Raw genomic sequence first — 20,287 nt, 5'->3', positions numbered from 1 at the left:
GTGATTGGGCCACAGTTTATCTGAATGACACCCGGCCAATGAAAAACTTTCAACAAAAGAAGTATCGAATCACGAGCGTCCCAGTTAACAGGTGTCGCGAGTCAGTAGCCAATGAGCAAAAGTAATTTTCCCGAGTGCATAGAGGATCATGGAGTCTATCCTACAGGTCATTGAAATCGCGAATATTTCCGGTCTCTACTCATTGACTATTCACTCGTGACACTTGTCAACTGGGAAGCTTGCGATTCGATACTTTTTTGGTTGAAGGTTTCCCATTGGCTAAAAGTCCTTCAGATAAACTGTAAGCCAATCACAGAAGCAATATAAATGTACAGTTGTTTGGATTCTAGCATATCGTGAAATGAATCCGCGAATTTTTCCGGTCTCTACCCACTACATCAAACCATTTTTGCTCAGCTCAGAACAGTGGGTATTAAAGTCACTGGTGGTAAAATGCATTCAGTTAAGGAAAAATAGCATAATTCGATAAATTAAAAGTTGCAAACAAAATAAAATTTTTAATTTTAATGGAAATAATGGTTGTATTCCTGTTTCTGTAAGCTAAGCATTTGCTCTGAAGTCTTCGCGGCTTGTATTATCATTGCGGTCCACTTGCAGTAAATGTGAATTTAATGTTTTCGAATAATGAATTCAAAATTTGTGCAGATCACCGAAAATTCCTTATTTTCTATGTTCAACTTAGCCATTCAGGGCCATAGATTGACGACGTGACCATATCAGGGCTCCAAAATAATTTCAGGAGGTGAGGTGACAATTTACGGAACCGAAAATGAACGCTAATATTCTCCGAATAGTTCCATGAAGTATAATTCTCTTCTTTTTTTTTTAATTTTGAACTGTAACCTACCTAGATGTGAGTGAAGCATTTTAAATTGAGCTTTGAATTAAAACCAACAAAGTAATTGGTTATTTCGTTGGCGGGTTGCAAAAATTACCACAAAAAAATTCTGTACTTTGATGTTTTTACAGAACAAAAAAAAAACACCTAAAAACTGGTCTGTAATCGACATTCCATTATATAACCAAAACTTAAATCAGCAAATGCGACTTTAAATAGGAATACCGTATACAGACTTCACCAATGAATAAAGTCGGCTTTTTTTTTATATGTAGCATCGTAGCTGTCGGTATACGGCATTTGGCAGGAGTAATTTCATGAATGGAACGGAGGTCGATTGGGACGGAAATAGGTAACCTTGGTGCTGCCATCTGTGGAAGACTAAAAAAATCTTGAAAAGATGGCGGACCCGCGTGATTCGTCCGTGTATATTGCTTTCTTGAACATCGCAGATTTGACATCGCTCATATCGCACCCTGAGTACAAGACTATCGTAACTCAAAAAATTGAGTTTTTGAGATATTTTTACCATAAGCAGGAAAATATAATTATCTAGGCACTGCAAGACTATCGCAATATTGTATTTACTTTCACAGGACTTATGGCAAATAATGTAGTGTTACACTCTGAAAAACATTATATAAGAATATGTGCGAGACTGTGGTATCTGAGTTGTGATAGTATTGCACTGATTTTTGAGTTACGATAGTCATGTACTCAGGGTGCGATATGAATTAAAAATAAAACTTTATAATAGTACAATCATCATTTAATACTTTATGTTATAATTTATAGTCATAAAGAGAAAAATTGACGACTTAAATATGTTAACATGCAGGTATTACAATTTTGACAACTGTAAGTTAACATTGAAGTGTAGAGATGACGCAGCGTTCATCTCTCTATAGACACACAACAAATTGTTAGCCTATGTACATTTATTCGACGCCATGTTGAATAGAATAAATTCGTTGTGAATTTTTTTTTACTGTTAAATCTTTAAAGTTGAATCAGATCAATAAGGTAAAGTTTGATTTTCCACACACCTCAGGCGTTTCTTTTACTTACCGCTCAACTTGAATGTCAGGTTACTGGTTCTATCGGAAAGCGAATAAACTGTTGAAGCTCGGTTGTCTCGTCTTAACACTTTCCTTTCTTTTCCTTCCGTCGGTTGCTGGTTCCGGCTGCAGAATGTCGGATTTTCTGCAACTCCGATCCTTATGAAACTTGCTGCTTCCTCGATAAAAGGCGTGGAAGAAAATCCCCCCTCCCCCTCTCCCAACACTACTTCACAAATATTTCCTGCCGAGGGAATTGCGTATATTGACAATTTGTTATGGTTAGGACGTTTAATTGTTTCGACGGACAATACGGTGTTGCTTCACCAGGATTGCACACACAACTATCACGTTACGTCACTGGGAAGTGGTGTGTCGTAGTCATTTGTGAACACGTGTCCGGGTCTGTCTCAATACAGTGCGCTCTGTAAGGTCGAAACTCTGATGATGGCTTCAAATCGGCGTGGTTTTACAGGAGAAACTACTGCACTCGTGCCTTCTATGTTTTGTTTACTGATGATGGCTTCAAATTGGCGTGATTTTACAGGAGAAACTACTGCACTCGTGCCTTCTATGTTTTGTTTGCTGGTGATGGCTTCAAATCGGCGTGATTTTACAGGAGAAACTACTGCACTCGTGCCTTCTATGTTTTGTTCGCTGGTGATGGCTTCAAATCGGCGTGATTTTACAGGAGAAACTACTGCACTCGTGCCTTCTATGTTTTGTTTGCTGGTGATGGCTTCAAATCGGCGTGATTTTACAGGAGAAACTACTGCACTCGTGCCTTCTATGTTTTGTTCGCTGGTGATGGCTTCAAATAGGCGTGATTTTACAGGAGAAACTACTGCACTCGTGCCTTCTATGTTTTGTTTGCTGGTGATGGCTTCAAATTGGTGTGATTTTACAGGAGAAACTACTGCACTCGTGCCTTCTATGTTTTGTTTGCTGAAGATGGCTTCAAATTGGCGTGATTTTACAGGAGAAACTACTGCACTCGTGCCTTCTATGTTTTGTTTGCTGGTGATGGCTTCAAATTGGCGTGATTTTACAGGAGAAACTACTGCACTCGTGCCTTCTATGTTTTGTTTGCTGGTGATGGCTTCAAATCGGCGTGATTTTACAGGAGAAACTACTGCACTCGTGCCTTCTATGTTTTGTTCGCTGGTGATGGCTTCAAATCGGCGTGATTTTACAGGAGAAACTACTGCACTCGTGCCTTCTATGTTTTGTTCGCTGGTGATGGCTTCAAATCGGCGTGATTTTACAGGAGAAACTACTGCACTCGTGCCTTCTATGTTTTGTTTGCTGGTGATGGCTTCAAATCGGCGTGATTTTACAGGAGAAACTACTGCACTCGTGCCTTCTATGTTTTGTTCGCTGGTGATGGCTTCAAATAGGCGTGATTTTACAGGAGAAACTACTGCACTCGTGCCTTCTATGTTTTGTTTGCTGGTGATGGCTTCAAATTGGTGTGATTTTACAGGAGAAACTACTGCACTCGTGCCTTCTATGTTTTGTTTGCTGAAGATGGCTTCAAATTGGCGTGATTTTACAGGAGAAACTACTGCACTCGTGCCTTCTATGTTTTGTTTGCTGGTGATGGCTTCAAATTGGCGTGATTTTACAGGAGAAACTACTGCACTCGTGCCTTCTATGTTTTGTTTGCTGGTGATGGCTTCAAATCGGCGTGATTTTACAGGAGAAACTACTGCACTCGTGCATTCTATGTTTTGTTTGCTGATGATGGCTTCAAATCGGCGTGATTTTACAGGAGAAAATACTGCACTCGTGCCTTCTATGTTTTGTTTGTTTAACTATCTTAAATTTTAGTTGTTTTTTAAAAAATACTTCTTGTCCTATGGATTGAGGCAAAGTCTGTATCATCAGTGGTTTTACCGACGTTCCGGCGTGCCTGTTTGCAGCCCTCTTCAAGGGTAGTTGACAACTATGTCCTGTTTTTCTAGCAGTATTTACATATATAGCGACATTAACAGTCAAGACATGATTGGTCATTCGGGGTGGCCATGATTGTAGGATGGATGGTCAGACCAATCAGAAGCAAGGTACAGCAGCCTTGACTGTGGCTAATTTTTGGTTGGTATTTTAGTGTTTCCCATTTTTATTTACAATAAATTCCAAAGCATCCCTTACACGGTTATGGGAATGTAGGTCAATAGTAAATACTTAATTTAAAATATGTTAAAACACTATGAAGCTAGGTGATAAAGTGGTAAGACACTGAATCATCATTACGTAGGTTAAGGGTTTGAAACATAGTCTAGTCATCTTGATCAAGAATTCCCATTAATTATATCAGTCACTACAGGATTTTTTTAATGTGTCCTCACTATATTCCATGGTTGATTATTTTCTTTAATATACATATTTTTTTTATTATTAGTTTTTTCACTAACGATTATCCTCGGAAAAAAATACTTGTTCTTAAAATATTTATCTGACAAATTCTTTGGTTTTTATTAATTTCCTAATAACCAACGTTTATAAAGTGGGATGAATTTTTTTTATTCCTCCCTAGTGTTTACTTCAAGGAATTACACAAAATAACAGCATCACCAACACACCAACGCCTATGGTGACAACTTAAAATTAACGAACACCAAATAAATTTCACAAGTAATGATTCTATATGTCCATCACGATTAACTGTCGCCTATATTATTTACCTCTACAATTTTAGAAACAAATTTTGCTATTTTTCTTTGTCAAACTGGCTATTTTTTCAATATAATATTTAAGATTAAAAAAATTAAAGGTAAGGTGAATTAACTATTTAAATTACAAAATAAATCCAAAATTAATAATGATTTATACTGAAAGATGATGAGTGATTTTTTAACTACTGGTAAGTAGCAGGGGAAAAAACTATCAAACATGTCAAGTAGGCCTAATGCCGGAACCTATGGGGAACGAAGCGTCAAGTAACTACGATTTGCTATTGTAGTTGGTAAATATCCGCTTCTGCAACAACATGATTCAAGGCACTAAAACGTCACTGGCATTACGTGAACTGAAAAAAAATAATATATATTGCTATCCTTTCTTGCGTGTTGAAATAACAGCACAATTTCAGTTGCAAAAAAAAATTGGGACGAAGATTTGTAAAATAACGTCCTGGCAAACATAAGCATTGTATAAGTGGACCAAAACGATGAAAGTTCTAATCATTCCAAGTCAAAATTGAATAAAAAGAGCAAGCGGCTACGAAAAAGTTTATGATTGTTATCCAGCCTGAACGAACATAATGTTTCGTGGTTCGGAGATGCCTAAAATGGGACGTGGCCTGTTTAAAATGTTCGTTGAGTATCGTTGAATGACTTTGTATTTGACCTGTTTAAAATGTTCACGGAGTATCGACGAAAAGAGTGTCTCGTGATCCCGATTCGTTTTGCCTGTATGAAGATTTGTTGTTTCTTTTTTAATTCGTTGGGAAAATATAATACAAAGTTCGTGGGTGGGTATCGAACACATGGTCCTTTACCACATGGTTTACTGGCACTTGATGTGTGTGTGTGTGTGTGTGTGTGTGTGTGTGTGTGTGCGCGCGCGCTAACTACTTTCTCTTCTGTCCTGTTGTTCATGTGATTTTTTTTAGGTATAGTATTCCAGACCTTAGACTGTTTAATATATAATTTAAAATTTAAGTAACTCTGTACTGCCTAGTATCAAACCACGGACAAGGATATTTCGAATGATTCAGTAAATTAATTGCTGATATTTAAATGGGTTTTTGAATTTTTCCATTATGTCATCATCGACTTACTGGAGGCTGGTAGATGAGGAACTTAAATTGCATTTAGAATTTTGTAAATGATTTATTAAATAAGTGGTTTTTACCTAGAATAAACATGTTTGCATCCGTTTAGGATCGAAGAAATCCCTGTAATGGATTTAATCAATTATTATTTTAATGGGAGATTTTTTGGATGATTTTGAGAACGTTTTTTGAATTTTAAGCTAACAAAATACAGAATTTCAATATGGCGGCCAAGATGGTAGACAAGATGGTGGGCGTCCTGATAATAAATTATTACTAAACTCTAATGGTTAAAAAATTAACTAATATGGCGGCAGCGCCCTCTAACCGATGAAAACATTATGTCGGATCCAATATGGCGGCCTCCATAAGACGAAAACAAGATGGCTGCCATGACATCATACTGGCTGATGTAATATATCCCTTGGAATTAGTGATGGGAGGTCAGTCTGCCGGAGGCTTCCGTGGAAGAAGGACCCATCGCCATTTTTAATCTAATGACTTCGCCGGATCCAAAACCCAGTACTTTTTATCAATTATACTATAATTTTACTTCTACCAGAGATTTGATCGTACGCATTTATAAAACTGACCTGAGAAAAACCATCGTCGAAATTTAATTTAAAGTTGGGGTTAGTAATGTGGTTTTAAATTAGTATTTTCGTGCTGTTGTGGGTTTTATTCGGTAGATACTAATATTTTCCCTTATGATTACACAATGGAGACATTCATTTTTCGTACGCTAAAACAATCAACATAAACAAAGGAATGAGGTTAAGTCATGTCCGTTGAAGCCAGGCCGCTGTGCTAGTTTATTATACTATATAGTGTATTATGAATGTTTTTTGAACGGGGAACGGAATATAATAACGTTAATTTTCAAATAGTTTTCTCCTGCCCTTACTGAACTATAGACATTTAGCAGTAAACGTATAAAATTAATAAATTAATCTATATTTTTATTATTGACAACGATGTTTCGAGCGCGTAGAACCCGAGAAAGTGGTTCCGCAAACGTACATAGATGGCAGCGCGGATCCGCAAGCCGGCGACAGTGCTGCCATCCTCCGCCTCACCCGGCCAACACGGCGGCGCGAGCCAACTCAGCTAGACACGCGGGGAGCGTTTAAAACTAAAACCAGCCGGTGAAGGATTCCTTCGCACACCGCAGAGTTTATCAAAGGCAGCTCAGCCAACTAATTACCTTTGTCAGGGTTCCAAGTTCCTCCGGATTTATTTCGGGAGCACCGTGTCGCTGCAGCGTTTCAAAAAAAAAAAATAGTTCTCTACGTTCAGCAGCGTGTTTTGGCGCGCTTCGTCGGATCGTAACTTACCTCGCCGTCGTAAATTACGCTCGGCGTTCTCCACTTGTCGTTAACTCGCGACAACGGCGTTTTCATGGCGTCCTGTGGGCTCTTCAAGCAGAAATGTAGACTGGACACTTTATTCCTTTACTTTGCCGCGCTGGAATTACGTCAGAAAATAACTCCACAAAAAAAAAAAAACAAAGAAAGTGAACAGGTGATCACTGGCTTATCTAAGCCCCGCTCCCTAGGAAAAAATAAAATATTAATATGGTTGCTTTTATTTTACTATGCATTTCTAAATGTCAGTTCTTCTTCAATTATAAAATTTAAAAAAAAAAAAAAATCATGATGCGTTTCGACTACGAATTCCTGCGAGTTTTCACAATATTGAGATGAAGTATCGCTGTCGGATGGGATAAATTCAGTTTCTCTTAGGGAAGCGTTTGAATCTTGGGGAGAAAATACGACATTGTACGACTTCAAAACCTTACGTGAATACATTTTGTTAATATAAACTGCAGAATTCAGACCTTTAACGTACTTTTTATCCTTTCGGCAGGAACTGGAAAATTTCGAGTTTTCATTGAACTCTATGGCAGACTTCACAATCCTCTACGTACTCTGGCAAATGACTCCTGCTCATTGGCTGCTGACTTGTGCGACGTGTTGTCTAGGTTCGCCGGCCGGGAATCGAACCGGGGACTTTTAGGCCCCCTACCAGCCCCCAAGCGGGCGGAATAGAACACTGATTTAGGACCATGCAATTTTCCGCGAAAAGATTTCGTGGCCAGGTGTGTGTCAAAACATTGCTAGCATTGCCTGTGGTCCGTAGTTTATTGCAGGTGCGTGTCTACTGTTAAAATGTCAAAACGCCAATCACAACCGTCCAGTGCGGAGGCAAACCCATCCTGAATGCCCCGGTCGACAACCAACTACAAGGAAACGATCGCCAGCGCAGACGTAGGCCTACTTGATTGCAGTCTAATGGGCGATCAGATTATTTTCGTGAAAAATGCATGGCCCCTACTGATAGTGCAAAATATTACGAATTTCACCCTCAGTGACGGGAAAATAACACGAATTATTCAGGAGTACAATAACTAGAGACCTGTTATTATTTGGAGAGAGAGAGAGAGAGAGAGAGAGAGAGTGGAATGGCGATCATTATACACTTGAACTGCGTCCTCGTTGGATTATGGACAGGTTTTTTCAACACGACCTTAAGGACATGAAACCAAGAAACAACATTTAAAAAAAATTCAAATGATCCGATCGCATCCATTCCGACTGGAATGTGAAACTACGCCAGCTGTCAATTACTTTAGCGTGCAAGTATGAGTTCATCCTGGTATGAGAAAATAAAGCCAGTTTATCAGGTCTCTAATAATATTACGTGTGTCAGGCAGCTGAATATCCTGCTTGTGCTGTAAAATGCAAAAAAAAATATTTTTCCCGAATTTTTACAAACGATTGCTTTGTAAAACCAGTTACCACCAGCTACAAGCTACATATTGTAACCTTGTACAACACATGGCTTTGGTTATTTTTGGAATTTATGATAACACAGCATTTCTTATGAAAATTGGCGCATAAATTTTATATTTTGATTGATATTTCATTCAGGTATTTTTTTAACTATGAAAAATATAGTCAAATATTCAATAATTGGACTTTATTTTGTTTCATTATGCTTATTAAAGTCTGCAGTTAATAATGAAAATCTATTCGGGGAACGGGTTACAAATAACATTTAACTATTGAAGGTACTGGGTCAACTCAAAGCATAAACGCCTGGGTAAGAATCCGAACGCGGTATTACTGCGAACTATATTTCGTAGGGGTAAAGTTGTTTTTATGTAAATGTACAAGGGGATGCACCACAACACCGAACGTACAATAACGCCGAAAACCATAACGCCGAATGCAAAATTGACCACAACGCCGACGGCTAGAAAACTGCTCTGTACCACAACGCCGAATTACGACAACGCCGAAATACATTAACGCCGAAAAATGTCATTGCAGGACTGCCACAAAGGTTAGGTTAGGTAAGGTAAGGTTAGGTTAGGTTAGGTTAGGTTAGGTTAGGTTAGGCTAGGTTAGGCTAGCCTAGGTTAGGCTAGCCTAGGTTAGGTTAGGTTGTGGTACATTTTTCGGCGTTACTGTAATTCGGCGTTGTGGTACACAGCAGTTTTCTAGCTGTCCGCGTTGCGGTCAATTTGGCATTCGGCGTTATGGTATTCGGCGTTATTTTACGTTCGGCGTTGTGGTATTTCGGCGTTGTGGTAACGACCCAATGTACAAATGTACAAATACCTATATGTAACTTTACTTTAATATTTCTGTGTGTGCAGATTTGCGCGTGCAAAAAAAAAATCATTCATATGATGTTTAATGCATTTAGTGTCAAAAGTACGTCTTCAAAAAAAAACTTGAGGGAGGGCCCTTCCGTAATCCAGACTCTGGCTACGCTCTAGGAGCGCGGGGGCGCTTAGGGCGACATTGGCTCGCGCATCACACGGCTCTTCGCCTCTACGCGCCGGGCAAAGAACTTGCGCGCGGTGCCTGCGTCGATAACGCGTCTCTGTGAGACTTTAAGCGGTTACCATACAATATTAAAGATGAAGGCGCACACAGTGTGTAGTATTTTTTCATACCTAAAAAAAAAGTCCGTCGAAGTCACGTGTTTTAGACTCTCCAAAAAGTACGCGTTGTAGACGAGACCACTAAACGGAAGTTGTATTTACAAGTGCGGTGACTTTTAAACGTGTTTCGTGATCAGAAACTTAACAATAAACGTAGAGCTGTTTTTTTTTTTTTTTTTTATGTCGCGAAAACACCTGGATCTCTGCGCGCCTAAGACAGGCGGCCACCTCAACTAGGTAACGCAGGGCGGTGAGCTCTTCACAAAGGTGGCCCCCACCAGCGGAAGAACATGTGTCGGTGGGCGCGGAAGGAGGAAGGGGGGGGGGAGAGGAAGAGAAAGACTTGGAGCAGGGACATGGAGAAGTCAGTCGCTAAAGTGTCACGTCGTCGGCAAGCCAAGAGCCCAGGCGGTAAATTAAGGCGACGAAAGAAGCGTCCTCTCTGCTCTTTCGTAACCCCCCCCCCCCCCCTCATCAACCTCTTGCCCTTCCAGTTTCCTTCCGGGGCTTGGAAAGAGGAGTGGGGGGAGGGCTCTTGTCGCAGGCGTGCCACTTAATCCCGACCCCTCGTTCCTTACCCATAGCAGCCACACACCCACCCTCCCCCCGCCACCAATCGTCCTCCTTCCAGGGACTGCGGAGAGCGGAGTAATATATCGGCCTGGAATCTGGCATCGTGCCACATTGCTTTCAGGCACTTCCTCCCCTCCTTTCCCCCTTCTCCAACCTCCGACAGAACTCCCATGCTCCTACCTCACGGTTTCATCTTTCCGACCCGCGGCATCCCAATGGTCTCTGTCTGTTCCTCCCGAATTTCTCCTTTGTTCGCGTCTCTCTCTCTCTCTCTCTCTCTTTCCCCGACACTCCCACCCCCGCCCTTTCGCACCCCGGCGTCGCTCCGGCCTGGTGTAGCTGCGTGCCAATTGCGTCTCGCCCGAGGGACGGAGACGACTCGGAACCATTCGTCACTCCTGCTCGCGAAGTCGAGACCACTTTTTCCTCCCTCCCTCCCTCCCTCCCTCACTCTCTCTTTCTCTCTCTCTCTCTCGCCGAAGAGCTTACGTCTTCGGCCGGGTGCACGCAGAACGACCCCGACGACAGGCGGCATTCGCTCTGATGCAGTCTGTCTCTGCGCTGAGATCGCAATGCAGAGCTAATGGCGCGCACTGTTGCCACATTGATACCACTCGGCTTGTTAACATTATTATATACTATCAATAATTATAACAAGTTTTACTATAATTTTAATTTTACTATTCTGAAACAATAAACTTGTGACTTTTGATAGTTATTATTACAGGTGTATACATTTTGAAAGAAAGAAAAAAAAAACACTTCCAAACCTCAATTGTTATATCCAAGGAGTAACTATTAGTACGTGCGGTCACTGTTAGTAACAAAGAATTATACGTATTATGTCATATGGTCAAACAGAGACAAAATTTAAATATTAGAAGATATCGTGGGCTTAGTAGAAAAAGTCGGTAAATCCAATTTTTGGAAAAAGACTGTTAGTTCACTTACCAAGTTTTGCTTGCCTAGAATAGCGTTATAGGTAATGGACTTGCCGAAATAAAGCTAGAAGAAAACGTCCACAATCATTCATTATTTGGACTTCCAAACGTTTTCTTGCCGAAGATATTGCCCTTACAACTTCATCTGTGAAGTTAACCCATTTTCACAAAAAAATGGACTTACCAACTTTTTCCACTAAGCCCACGATATACAAATAGTGTGTGCGAGGAGTCTACGCGAGACAGAAGTGAAACTTCAAATGCTTGTTAGGTATAGACAGAGATAAATAATTAGTAGTTATTATTGAACAAGAGATAATTAATGAGAATAGTAAGGATGCGGGGTATTATATAAAAATAACTGAGGTGTAGACAAACACAAGCATCATTACGAGAACTCCTTAGCATCACTGCTGCGTCATTTCCACCTCTCCCCTGCCGACTCCCTTTCCGGCCGTTACAACAAACTAGCATACAGCATACTACGTTAGGGACGCCTTCTTTTCACAGACGAGAGAGAGCCAAAACCCGTAGTTCCCCGAAGTCCATGCTTTTTTTTTTTCCGTATCTTTAATGTAGCTATCCTAACCAAATCAACCGTCCACAATGTTTTAAAGTATTTATAATGTAGCTAACCTAACCTAACTGACCATTAGTATCCTTTTATCAACACAGCCATATTTATTTACAATGACCAAAAAATAAACCGAAGATGCACGATCGGGCGTTTGGCTCTCTCGGCTGTGAAAAGAAGGCTTCCCATTCGACCGCTAGCGCATGCGTTGGAGTGGCGTCGCCGCTGACGCACTCTCCTCCTCTACCGGTTCCCCCAGCACGTACCTAACGATTCCCCTCGTGCGATCGGAATTTTCGTAACGCTCTCGCACTGTGTTCATGATTGGACCGCAGTTGTTTTGACACGCCCCTCTACGACCGTGGGCCAACGATGCCCAGCTAGGAGACAAGTAATCAGAGCCAATTAGCAGCAATAAAAATGTTTTCTCGCTAAGAAATCCATCAGTGGTAAAGCCAACGTGGGTTGAGCACACCTATGACTTTTTATTCTACCCTGAGGCCAGAACGAACCCGCAAAATTTCCGTGTAAGCGATCGGATTATTTCGAAAAAAAAATATACACGCCCCTACTAAAATGGTCTACGTACTTATCCTTCTTCCTCCTGCAACAGTGTTTCTAAACCAATTCGCGTAGTGGTCGATAGGCGTAAACAAACATCACGTGATGCTTTGCATGCGATAGTTGGGAAATCGCTACCACTTGTACTACGCTTGAGAAATTTTCAAATCTGAAACAAGTTGCATGATACCGAATTCAGTGACCAGTCTTTGTATAACAACCTATCAATAATTTTTTTTTTTGGAGGGGGAAGGGGTGAATATATATACACCCACTTTTGTAAAGCGCGAAATTACTTTTTTTTCTCTCTCTCCTTGTTGCTTTCGGAACTGAAGAAATGGGTAACAAAATCAAGGCAGCCGTGTTCGGCGAACTGCATTAGGTCCTAGCCTCTTCAATTTCACCAACAACAATGACAATGAACTCAGGGAACAAAGCTTGGTCTCACAGTTAAAAAAAAAAAAAATGTAATGGACGCGTGCCAGTCCGAAAAGTTTAAAAACTAACAAATGGGTTAATATATATTACCCCCCCCCCCCCCACACCAAAATTATTTAATTGTGATTAATGTCTTGTGCTACGCTGCTCGTCCCACGAAGGTGAGTTCTTGTCACCCAGCGGTTGACTTTTAAAACGGCTCTTTATAATAAATAGGAGCTCATTAACTCTCTCGCAAGCTTTTATCAAGTCCTGGCGGTGGGATACAAAAAAAAATGTTTCACGAACCTAAAAAAAAAAATTAAGTGAGCGGGACAGCAGCGAGCTGCATATATTTAACTTTTTTTAATTTGCTATTTAATTCGCTTCTTCGACCTCCATCTTCCCCAGGTCTGCCCTCTTCACAGAAATTCCTCAATTCTCTCCCGCGTAGACGAGGCCTGCATCCATCACCAAGTATTGGAGGGTAATCAGCGCTCACGCCAGATGAGTTATGGTGCAGCTTGTCTGCTAGCGCGCGCGAACACACACACACACACAGCCACCCTCGTTAGCTTGGGGTCTCTCGATGATAAATGTACCCCTCCTCAAACTTATTCACCCCTCCCGACCACCCCTAATTCTTTTTTTTTTTTTTACCCCCCTTCAGACTCCACATCGCGACGTTCTTACGCCCAAACACACCCCTCGCCACACCGCCCAAACAGCCGCGGACGGACTAATGTGACGGCTCCTGCGCTGGCAGGCGTAATTTCACCGGCTCAGGTTCGGGAGGAAGATCCACCTATCCGACGCGAGTTCGATTACTTCTCGAGGTTCGAAGGATTAGCCCTGTTGACTCAGTTTAGCCTGGTTCATCACTGATGTTCACACAAGTGTATAATTCTGTGTTTGTTTCATCTTTTTCGTTTTGTCGTGTTTTTTTCTCGTTTCAATTGTTGTGCTGAATTTTTTTGGGTTCAATATTTTGGTGCTGTCATCATTTGTGTTTTTTTTTTTTGTTCTCTTAATACATTTTTCTTTGTTTTTCTTTGTTTGTTGACCACATTCCTGTTATGGAATATTATGTGGTGTTTATATCTTGTTTGCTTAATTTGCGTTTTTGTATTTTGGGTTTTTTGTAGTTTTCTTCTGCAGACATACTTGTGATTAGCAATGGCGTATGCCCAAAAGCTTACATCAGTCTACCAACTGCATGGAATTTTTTTTTTTACAAAAGATCCCTTTGGAAACTAGTTGTCAAGAAATTGTTTGTAATGCTCCAAGGAAAAAAATTGTAAATTTTGTGCCTACACATTGTTATGTTTTTTTTTTCTCATGTAAGTATAGAAAATATTGTTTTTGGGAGCAAGATTGAAATTTTCTTGCCACGCAAAATTAACGCACAATTAAAATTTTTGATTGATTTTTTTATACAAGCATATTTTTTTTAACAATGGGAAAATTAAATTTTATTTCTTTTGTGCCTTTTAATGAGCACAGCTAGTACTGGAAAGCCATTTGGAAGACGGTTTACATTATAATTTTAACCAATATAGGCACCGGGACAACACAAGGCAGAAATGCCCGAGAATGAATCCGAACCCACTATTACTACGAACATTTTTTTTTGTAGCAATACAGTTGCTTTCAAGTAAATGAACAAATAAAAAAAATTGCAATATTACATAATTATTTCAGTTACATGTACAAAAACACATGGTAGTGAGTCTTTCAGTCCTAGTACCCAACACTAGAATTCGTTTCCGGAGTAGCTACGTAGACTATGAATCATTTGGTTAGAAGACAGAAATTTTCAAACTATATATTGGAACGGCTCCGATAAAAGCGAAAAAAGACTTGGAACAATACCAAAACCTAGCTTTGCATTCTGATTTTCGAAAGTGAAATTTAATTAAAATAACTGCCCATCTTGTTCAAGTTCACTAAACAGTTGATACCATCCGGTTTTATCTTTGGCTTTGTGAACTATTGGTTCACGCCATCCGCAACAGATGGCAGCACAGTGGTGACTTTCCGTTCACGAAATAACTCCCGCCAAATGCCCCGTACACCGAGAGCTAGGATGTTACACGTCAAAAAAAATTGGTTGTCTGTAAAGTCGGTTTACGGACGATAGTTTAACGTGACAACGTCATAACAAAACATTGATTAAATGATTGCATACTTTTATGAATCAAATTGAATCATTTTTATTGAATTATCACTATTTTGTATGGATACTTACAAAGGAGTGAAATTAAATCTACAATTTAATTGATAAATTTACTTTTATTAGCACTCATTAATTCAAATATGTTTATTACTTTAACGAAGAGATTATTTTAACTAAAACTTTTATACATGTTTGCTATTTAACTTCTTCCAATCTGTGTTATTCTGTTAAGGATAGGACGATGATAGGAAAAGTAGGAAACGAATGGGAGTGTTTCAAGTTTAATGTGCCTCGAAAAAGTCAAATCGATGGTTGTTCCAATCAAGTGGAAGAGAAATAGATGCGGCGCAAGCGTACAATGAGCGTAACGGGACACAGCGTAACGGGACAATGTGCGTTACGGGACACTTTTTCGTGCGTGCAGCCGGCGTTCATCGATTTATTAGACGTTGTCACGTCAAAAAGTATGTCACCAAACAGCTAGAAGAAACTAATTCCAAATCGCTGTGAAACGACGAACCCGAGAAAGCTTGCACACGTGACCGTTAGGTATTGTTTCGCTGTGGTGACTGGTCATTCAGCGGAACAGATCAGTCGATGTGGCTTTATGCACGCCGACGCAAAAATGAAATCAAACACGGTATGGTTATGGAGGAGGGGGAGTAGGTGTGCCGGTTTTTATGAAAGGCGAAACCGCGTCGGGTGTCGAACTATGCGTTGCCGCCGAAAAGAACGCAAATTGGGACTTCCACTCCACCCTCCTCCCTTTCCCCCCCCCCCCCCCTCCTTTCCATGTGTCGGGTCGTCGACTTTCATCATATCGCTCGGTTCAAGCGACCGTATCGCAAATAGCGCATCGATCCTTCTGTTCGGCAGGACTCCCCCGTGGTGCTAAAACGGCTTATGAGTCGAAAAATTCGAGCGACTAATTGGAGACAAATTATAATGTACACCATTACACAATTTTAATATAATTTTAACTCGCTCACGGTAGTTTGACACACCCCGAAATAAACAAAACAAAAAAAATTAATATAATCTACCTAAGAAAATATTGACACTGATTGACTGACAGGCAACGCACAGTCAGATACTATCACGAATTTTTCAGGTCCCTGCACTATGAATCATGTGACGACATAGTGCCTTCCCAACTGGTTCAGTAGATGGCTTGTAAATTAAACAGTCTGGTAAGTCTTTATATACTTTTGAGGGCAACAGTATTAAACATATAGAATATAGAGACGAACGAATGTAACTAATTTTTAAAGTATCACTGAAGGCGTGGGGGGGGGGGGGGGGGGGGGGGTGGCGGCTTATATCCGTCACAAAATATGCTTTTCAATAAAGACCCTTACCAATTATTTCGTGTTGAAAAAAAAAATAATGTTGCTGTTTTTAACAAAGTGGCCTGTTAGTGACAAGAAAAATTTTGTTGTTACTATTCAAGATTTTTTGTCAAGTTTGCGAAATTATTTCATGTTTATTGGTGGCCACAATAAATCCAGTTATGTTGGATCGCTATTGTTTAAGAAATCTCAAACATACACAGAAATGATATACGGAGAATGTAAGAAACATTGCGTACTATCGTAATTTTTTGTTGCACGTAACTTTTTGTCCTTGGGTATATTAACTTTTGCATGTGTATTTTATTTAAAAATTAAATAAAACGTAACACAAACATGTCATTTTTATGTAGATCCTACTTTGATATTTTGAGCGCATTATCTTTATCATGGAAATATAATTTTTAAGCCCTTTGACCTATAAATGTTTATTTTTGTGTCTAGTAGAAGAATGATATTATTATTTGAACGGAATTCGTTAAAATCGTTACATACAAAAATATGTTGAAATCAAATGTTTTTTTTTTTAATTTTATTATTATTGAAAAAGCAATTTTCCTTCGATCCTAATTTAAACTTTTAAATATTTTCTCGAACGGGGCTCAGTAATCGAAATTCCCTCTCGCCGAAACATAAACAGTTTCGTAAATTAAGTTTTTAAGAAGCCACTCCAGTGTTTCAGGGGCACTACGCAACCCGCGTTAACCTCATAAGATTCAATGCTATTTTCATTTTGCTTATAACTTATTAACTAATATAGATTTCGAAATGATGCTTGCTTGATATGTAAGACAACGATGCTCTTATCAAAGCCCCTTTCTTCAAAAACGTGCATAAATTATGGTTCAAACCTAGACAATACACTTATGCATATTAGTAAAGATTAGAATAAAACCATAATTTATGCACATTTTTGAAGAAAGGGGCTCTGATAAGAGCATCGTTGTCTTACATATCAAGCAAGCATCATGTCGAAATCTATATTAGCTAATAAGTTATAAGCAAAATGAAAATAGCATTGAATCTTATGAGGTTAACGCGGGTTGCGTAGTGCCCCTGAAACACTGGAGTGGCCTCTTAATGACCAGTCTTATAATAAATTGAAACCGTTATCTTATTTTTATACGACATCGCCTATCACTTTGAAAAAAAATGCATTATCTGGAACAAAAATATCCAAATAATAATGTTTAGTTAGACAACAAAACACCCGCTTCAGTTACTCGTCCTTTAAAAAAAAATAATGAATGGTTTTATCATCAATTCGTTTGAAAAAAAAATTCTTAGTGGGTCAATTGCGAAACTCCACTCGGGACTGGTTTCAAATCATCACTCGCGCACCGGATTTTTTTTTTTTTTAATATTCATCCGGTAGTCAGGTGTCCGCAAAACTCCGGGGCAAAAAAAATCAAATAATAATGACTGGACCAAGTTACCCGATACAATAAAAATATATCGTTGCGAGAAAAAAAATATATCCCGGAATCCTTTAATTTCCAGAGTACCGCATGGCACGGTCTGTTCTTTTTTTTTAATTGTCTGTATAAATTCAATTGAAGTTCGGTGGAATAACGTTGTTCGCGGTTAACGGTGTCGAGTTTTCATTTCGGTACCGGGGGCGAGCCGAACGCAAGCTCGCTTGCCCTCGCACGCAATTTGAGCACCGTTGTTTTCATCCCCCCCTCACTTTTCCACCCCCTCCCCAATTGCTAACCCCGATCCAACCCCCTACCATCGACCCCCCTCCCCAAAATCCTCGCGAGTTCGCTCCGGAATAAATCAGCGGGCGGACAAACGCGTCCGGTGTAATTGGGCTTTGTAGGCTGCACCAGGGAGGGTAGCAATTTCGGGTTTTGCGCGCTCGTGGAGGTGGAATAGGGGGGGAGGGGGTTGGAGAATGACGAGGGATAAAAATGCCTTCAACCCCCACAACCCCCTACCCTCGCCGCACCAGACCACGGCTCTTTATTAAGCCCCGCTGCGCGCTCTCCGGACAACAACCCAACTTCGAGCGACTGCCGTGAATTTGTCAGCTGCTTTTAACGTCACGGCGAGGCAACTCTCGCAAGGATACCAGTTTTATAAAAAAAAAAAAATTTAAATTTAAATGGGGATTATGGAACCACTCACATTGTTCCTTCAAGTTGGTACAGTGTGAAGTGTACATATCCTAAACAACCTCTTTCCACCCCACTCCCCTTCATTATCCATATTTGTCTGTGAAATTTTCTTGTTGATTAAATATGTGTTTTAGTTTATGCTAATTTTTTTTAGAAACTTTAAAGCGAAATTTAATATTTTAATATATCAAAATATTCAAGATTTTATCATGTGGAACACAATTTTGAAGTAACCGTACGCATGTAATTTTTGTCGTAAAAAAGAGCCTTTTTATAGTATACCTATCATTAACAAATCGATAAAAATTCGCTTTTCCCGAAACTCTGAAAAACCAGCGGTTAAAAAAAAGGGATGGGGGTAAGAGAATTTTCTTTCCGGGTTAAAGAAACTAAAAAAAAGTACTAATTAATTCTCGTATTTGGTCCTAAAATTCAAATTTATTTTAACAATATTCGATTTGCAGACCAAAATTAAAACTATCCTAATATAACGTCTTTGGAAAAAAGAGCAAAAGTCTTGAAAAAATACTAAATGCCGGCTTTACACCTGGTTTCTGACTTGGAATTTTATTAAAATACAGCCCACATCTTGTTAAAATTCACTAAAATGTTGATACTACAAATTTTCCCTTTGTCTTTGTGAACTTTGTTTCGCTCCATCCGCCTCAGATGGCAGCCCCACGGTTGCACATTTCCGTTCCATGCGACTTCTGTTCCTATCAAATGTCGTATACTGAGAGCTAAGATGTTACACATCAAAAAGCTTGTACGCGTTACAAGATGATTTATGTGTGTGTGTGTGTATATATATATATATATATATATATATATATATATATAACTTTATCTGTCCGTGTGAAGCCGGATACCCTAGATAATCGTTATTTAACTCAGATTTTTTTTTTGTAGCTTACATGTGAATAACTTGTAAACTTGTGAAAATTCACATGTCATTACTAATTTACAAGAGTACTTTTGTGAACTACTTGTAACTGTATATTTTAACGAATGTTGTAAAATTTAACCTTTTAACTGGTTAGTTAAAAACTGGTACTATTGTGAAATCGGCCCCTGATGTTCAGTTATTGTTGCGAAAACACTAATTAAACAGCGTATGTATCTGGTTCTTCTGAAATATTTTAGTGATGGAAAATTGTCCAATTTTAAAGATACGTCATATTGCTGTTTTCAACACTCAGGCTGCTTTTCAAAAATGATCCTATAAAAAAATTTAAAAAAAAATGTCTGAAATCAGGTGATGTTACGTTAGTTCAAACTTAAATTCTTATCTCATCAGACATAGTTAATTTATATAAATCTCTCTTCTTTTTTTAAACCGCATCATCTATGTTTAAGCAAGAATAGGATAGTAAAAACTTAAGGTTCTAAGATGCTTTATGAAATACACATTTCTCCTGCAAAATTCAGTACGTTGGTAATAAGCTGTTTCTCAGAATTCATTTTACTGAACAAAAAATAATAATTCGTTAACATGTCAATTGTTAGATTCGCTTCGATATAATATTTCTATTAATATAGATATATGCAGAATTGGACTACTTAAGTTAATCTCTTGAATTGAACGTTTTCGAATATTGTTTGACTGATGTTCACATTAGTGTGTGAAATGTTTTTTTTCTTGCAACGCGATATGCATGCTGAGAGCGATATACTTAATTGAGCGAGCTTTTGAGATGTCGTATTTCAATTTTTTTTCCTTACTTGGTGTTACAAAAGAATCTTAAGTGCTAACGAAGTGGAAGCCAAGAATACAGCGAAGTCAAGTCTTATCCACCGTGACTATAAACCACGGTCATGCAGCTCAAATAATACAGTTGTGTTCCAACATTCACACACAAGAAACGCAACATGCTAGCAAAGGTATGTATGCGTGCATTCGCTGCGTACTAATTTTCAAATACGTAGTTTCGA

The 20,287-nt window shown here is 39.3% G+C and overlaps 1 protein-coding gene across 3 annotated transcripts in view; it reads left to right on the top strand.

Moving 5' to 3' along the window:
• The window catches only part of LOC134536064 (uncharacterized), a 31,388-nt gene that overhangs the window by 5,146 nt on the left and 5,955 nt on the right, over window positions 1-20,287 (top strand). The window contains exon 1 of one of the 3 annotated variants that reach the window (XM_063375593.1): window positions 20,093-20,236. The exons of the other annotated variants lie outside the window; for them this stretch is intronic. Within the exon in view, the coding sequence (XP_063231663.1) occupies window positions 20,225-20,236 (12 nt within the window). The 5' untranslated portion in view covers window positions 20,093-20,224. Of the gene's footprint in view, window positions 1-20,092; window positions 20,237-20,287 lie in introns of those variants that run through there. 3 annotated transcript variants of the gene reach the window in all.

Source organism: Bacillus rossius, chromosome 10, assembly GCF_032445375.1.
Source record: "Bacillus rossius redtenbacheri isolate Brsri chromosome 10, Brsri_v3, whole genome shotgun sequence".
In the NCBI taxonomy this organism is placed as follows: Eukaryota; Metazoa; Arthropoda; class Insecta; order Phasmatodea; family Bacillidae; genus Bacillus; species Bacillus rossius.
The sequence above is the reverse complement of the archived record's forward strand: the minus strand, read 5'-3'. Positions and strand labels throughout refer to the sequence as shown.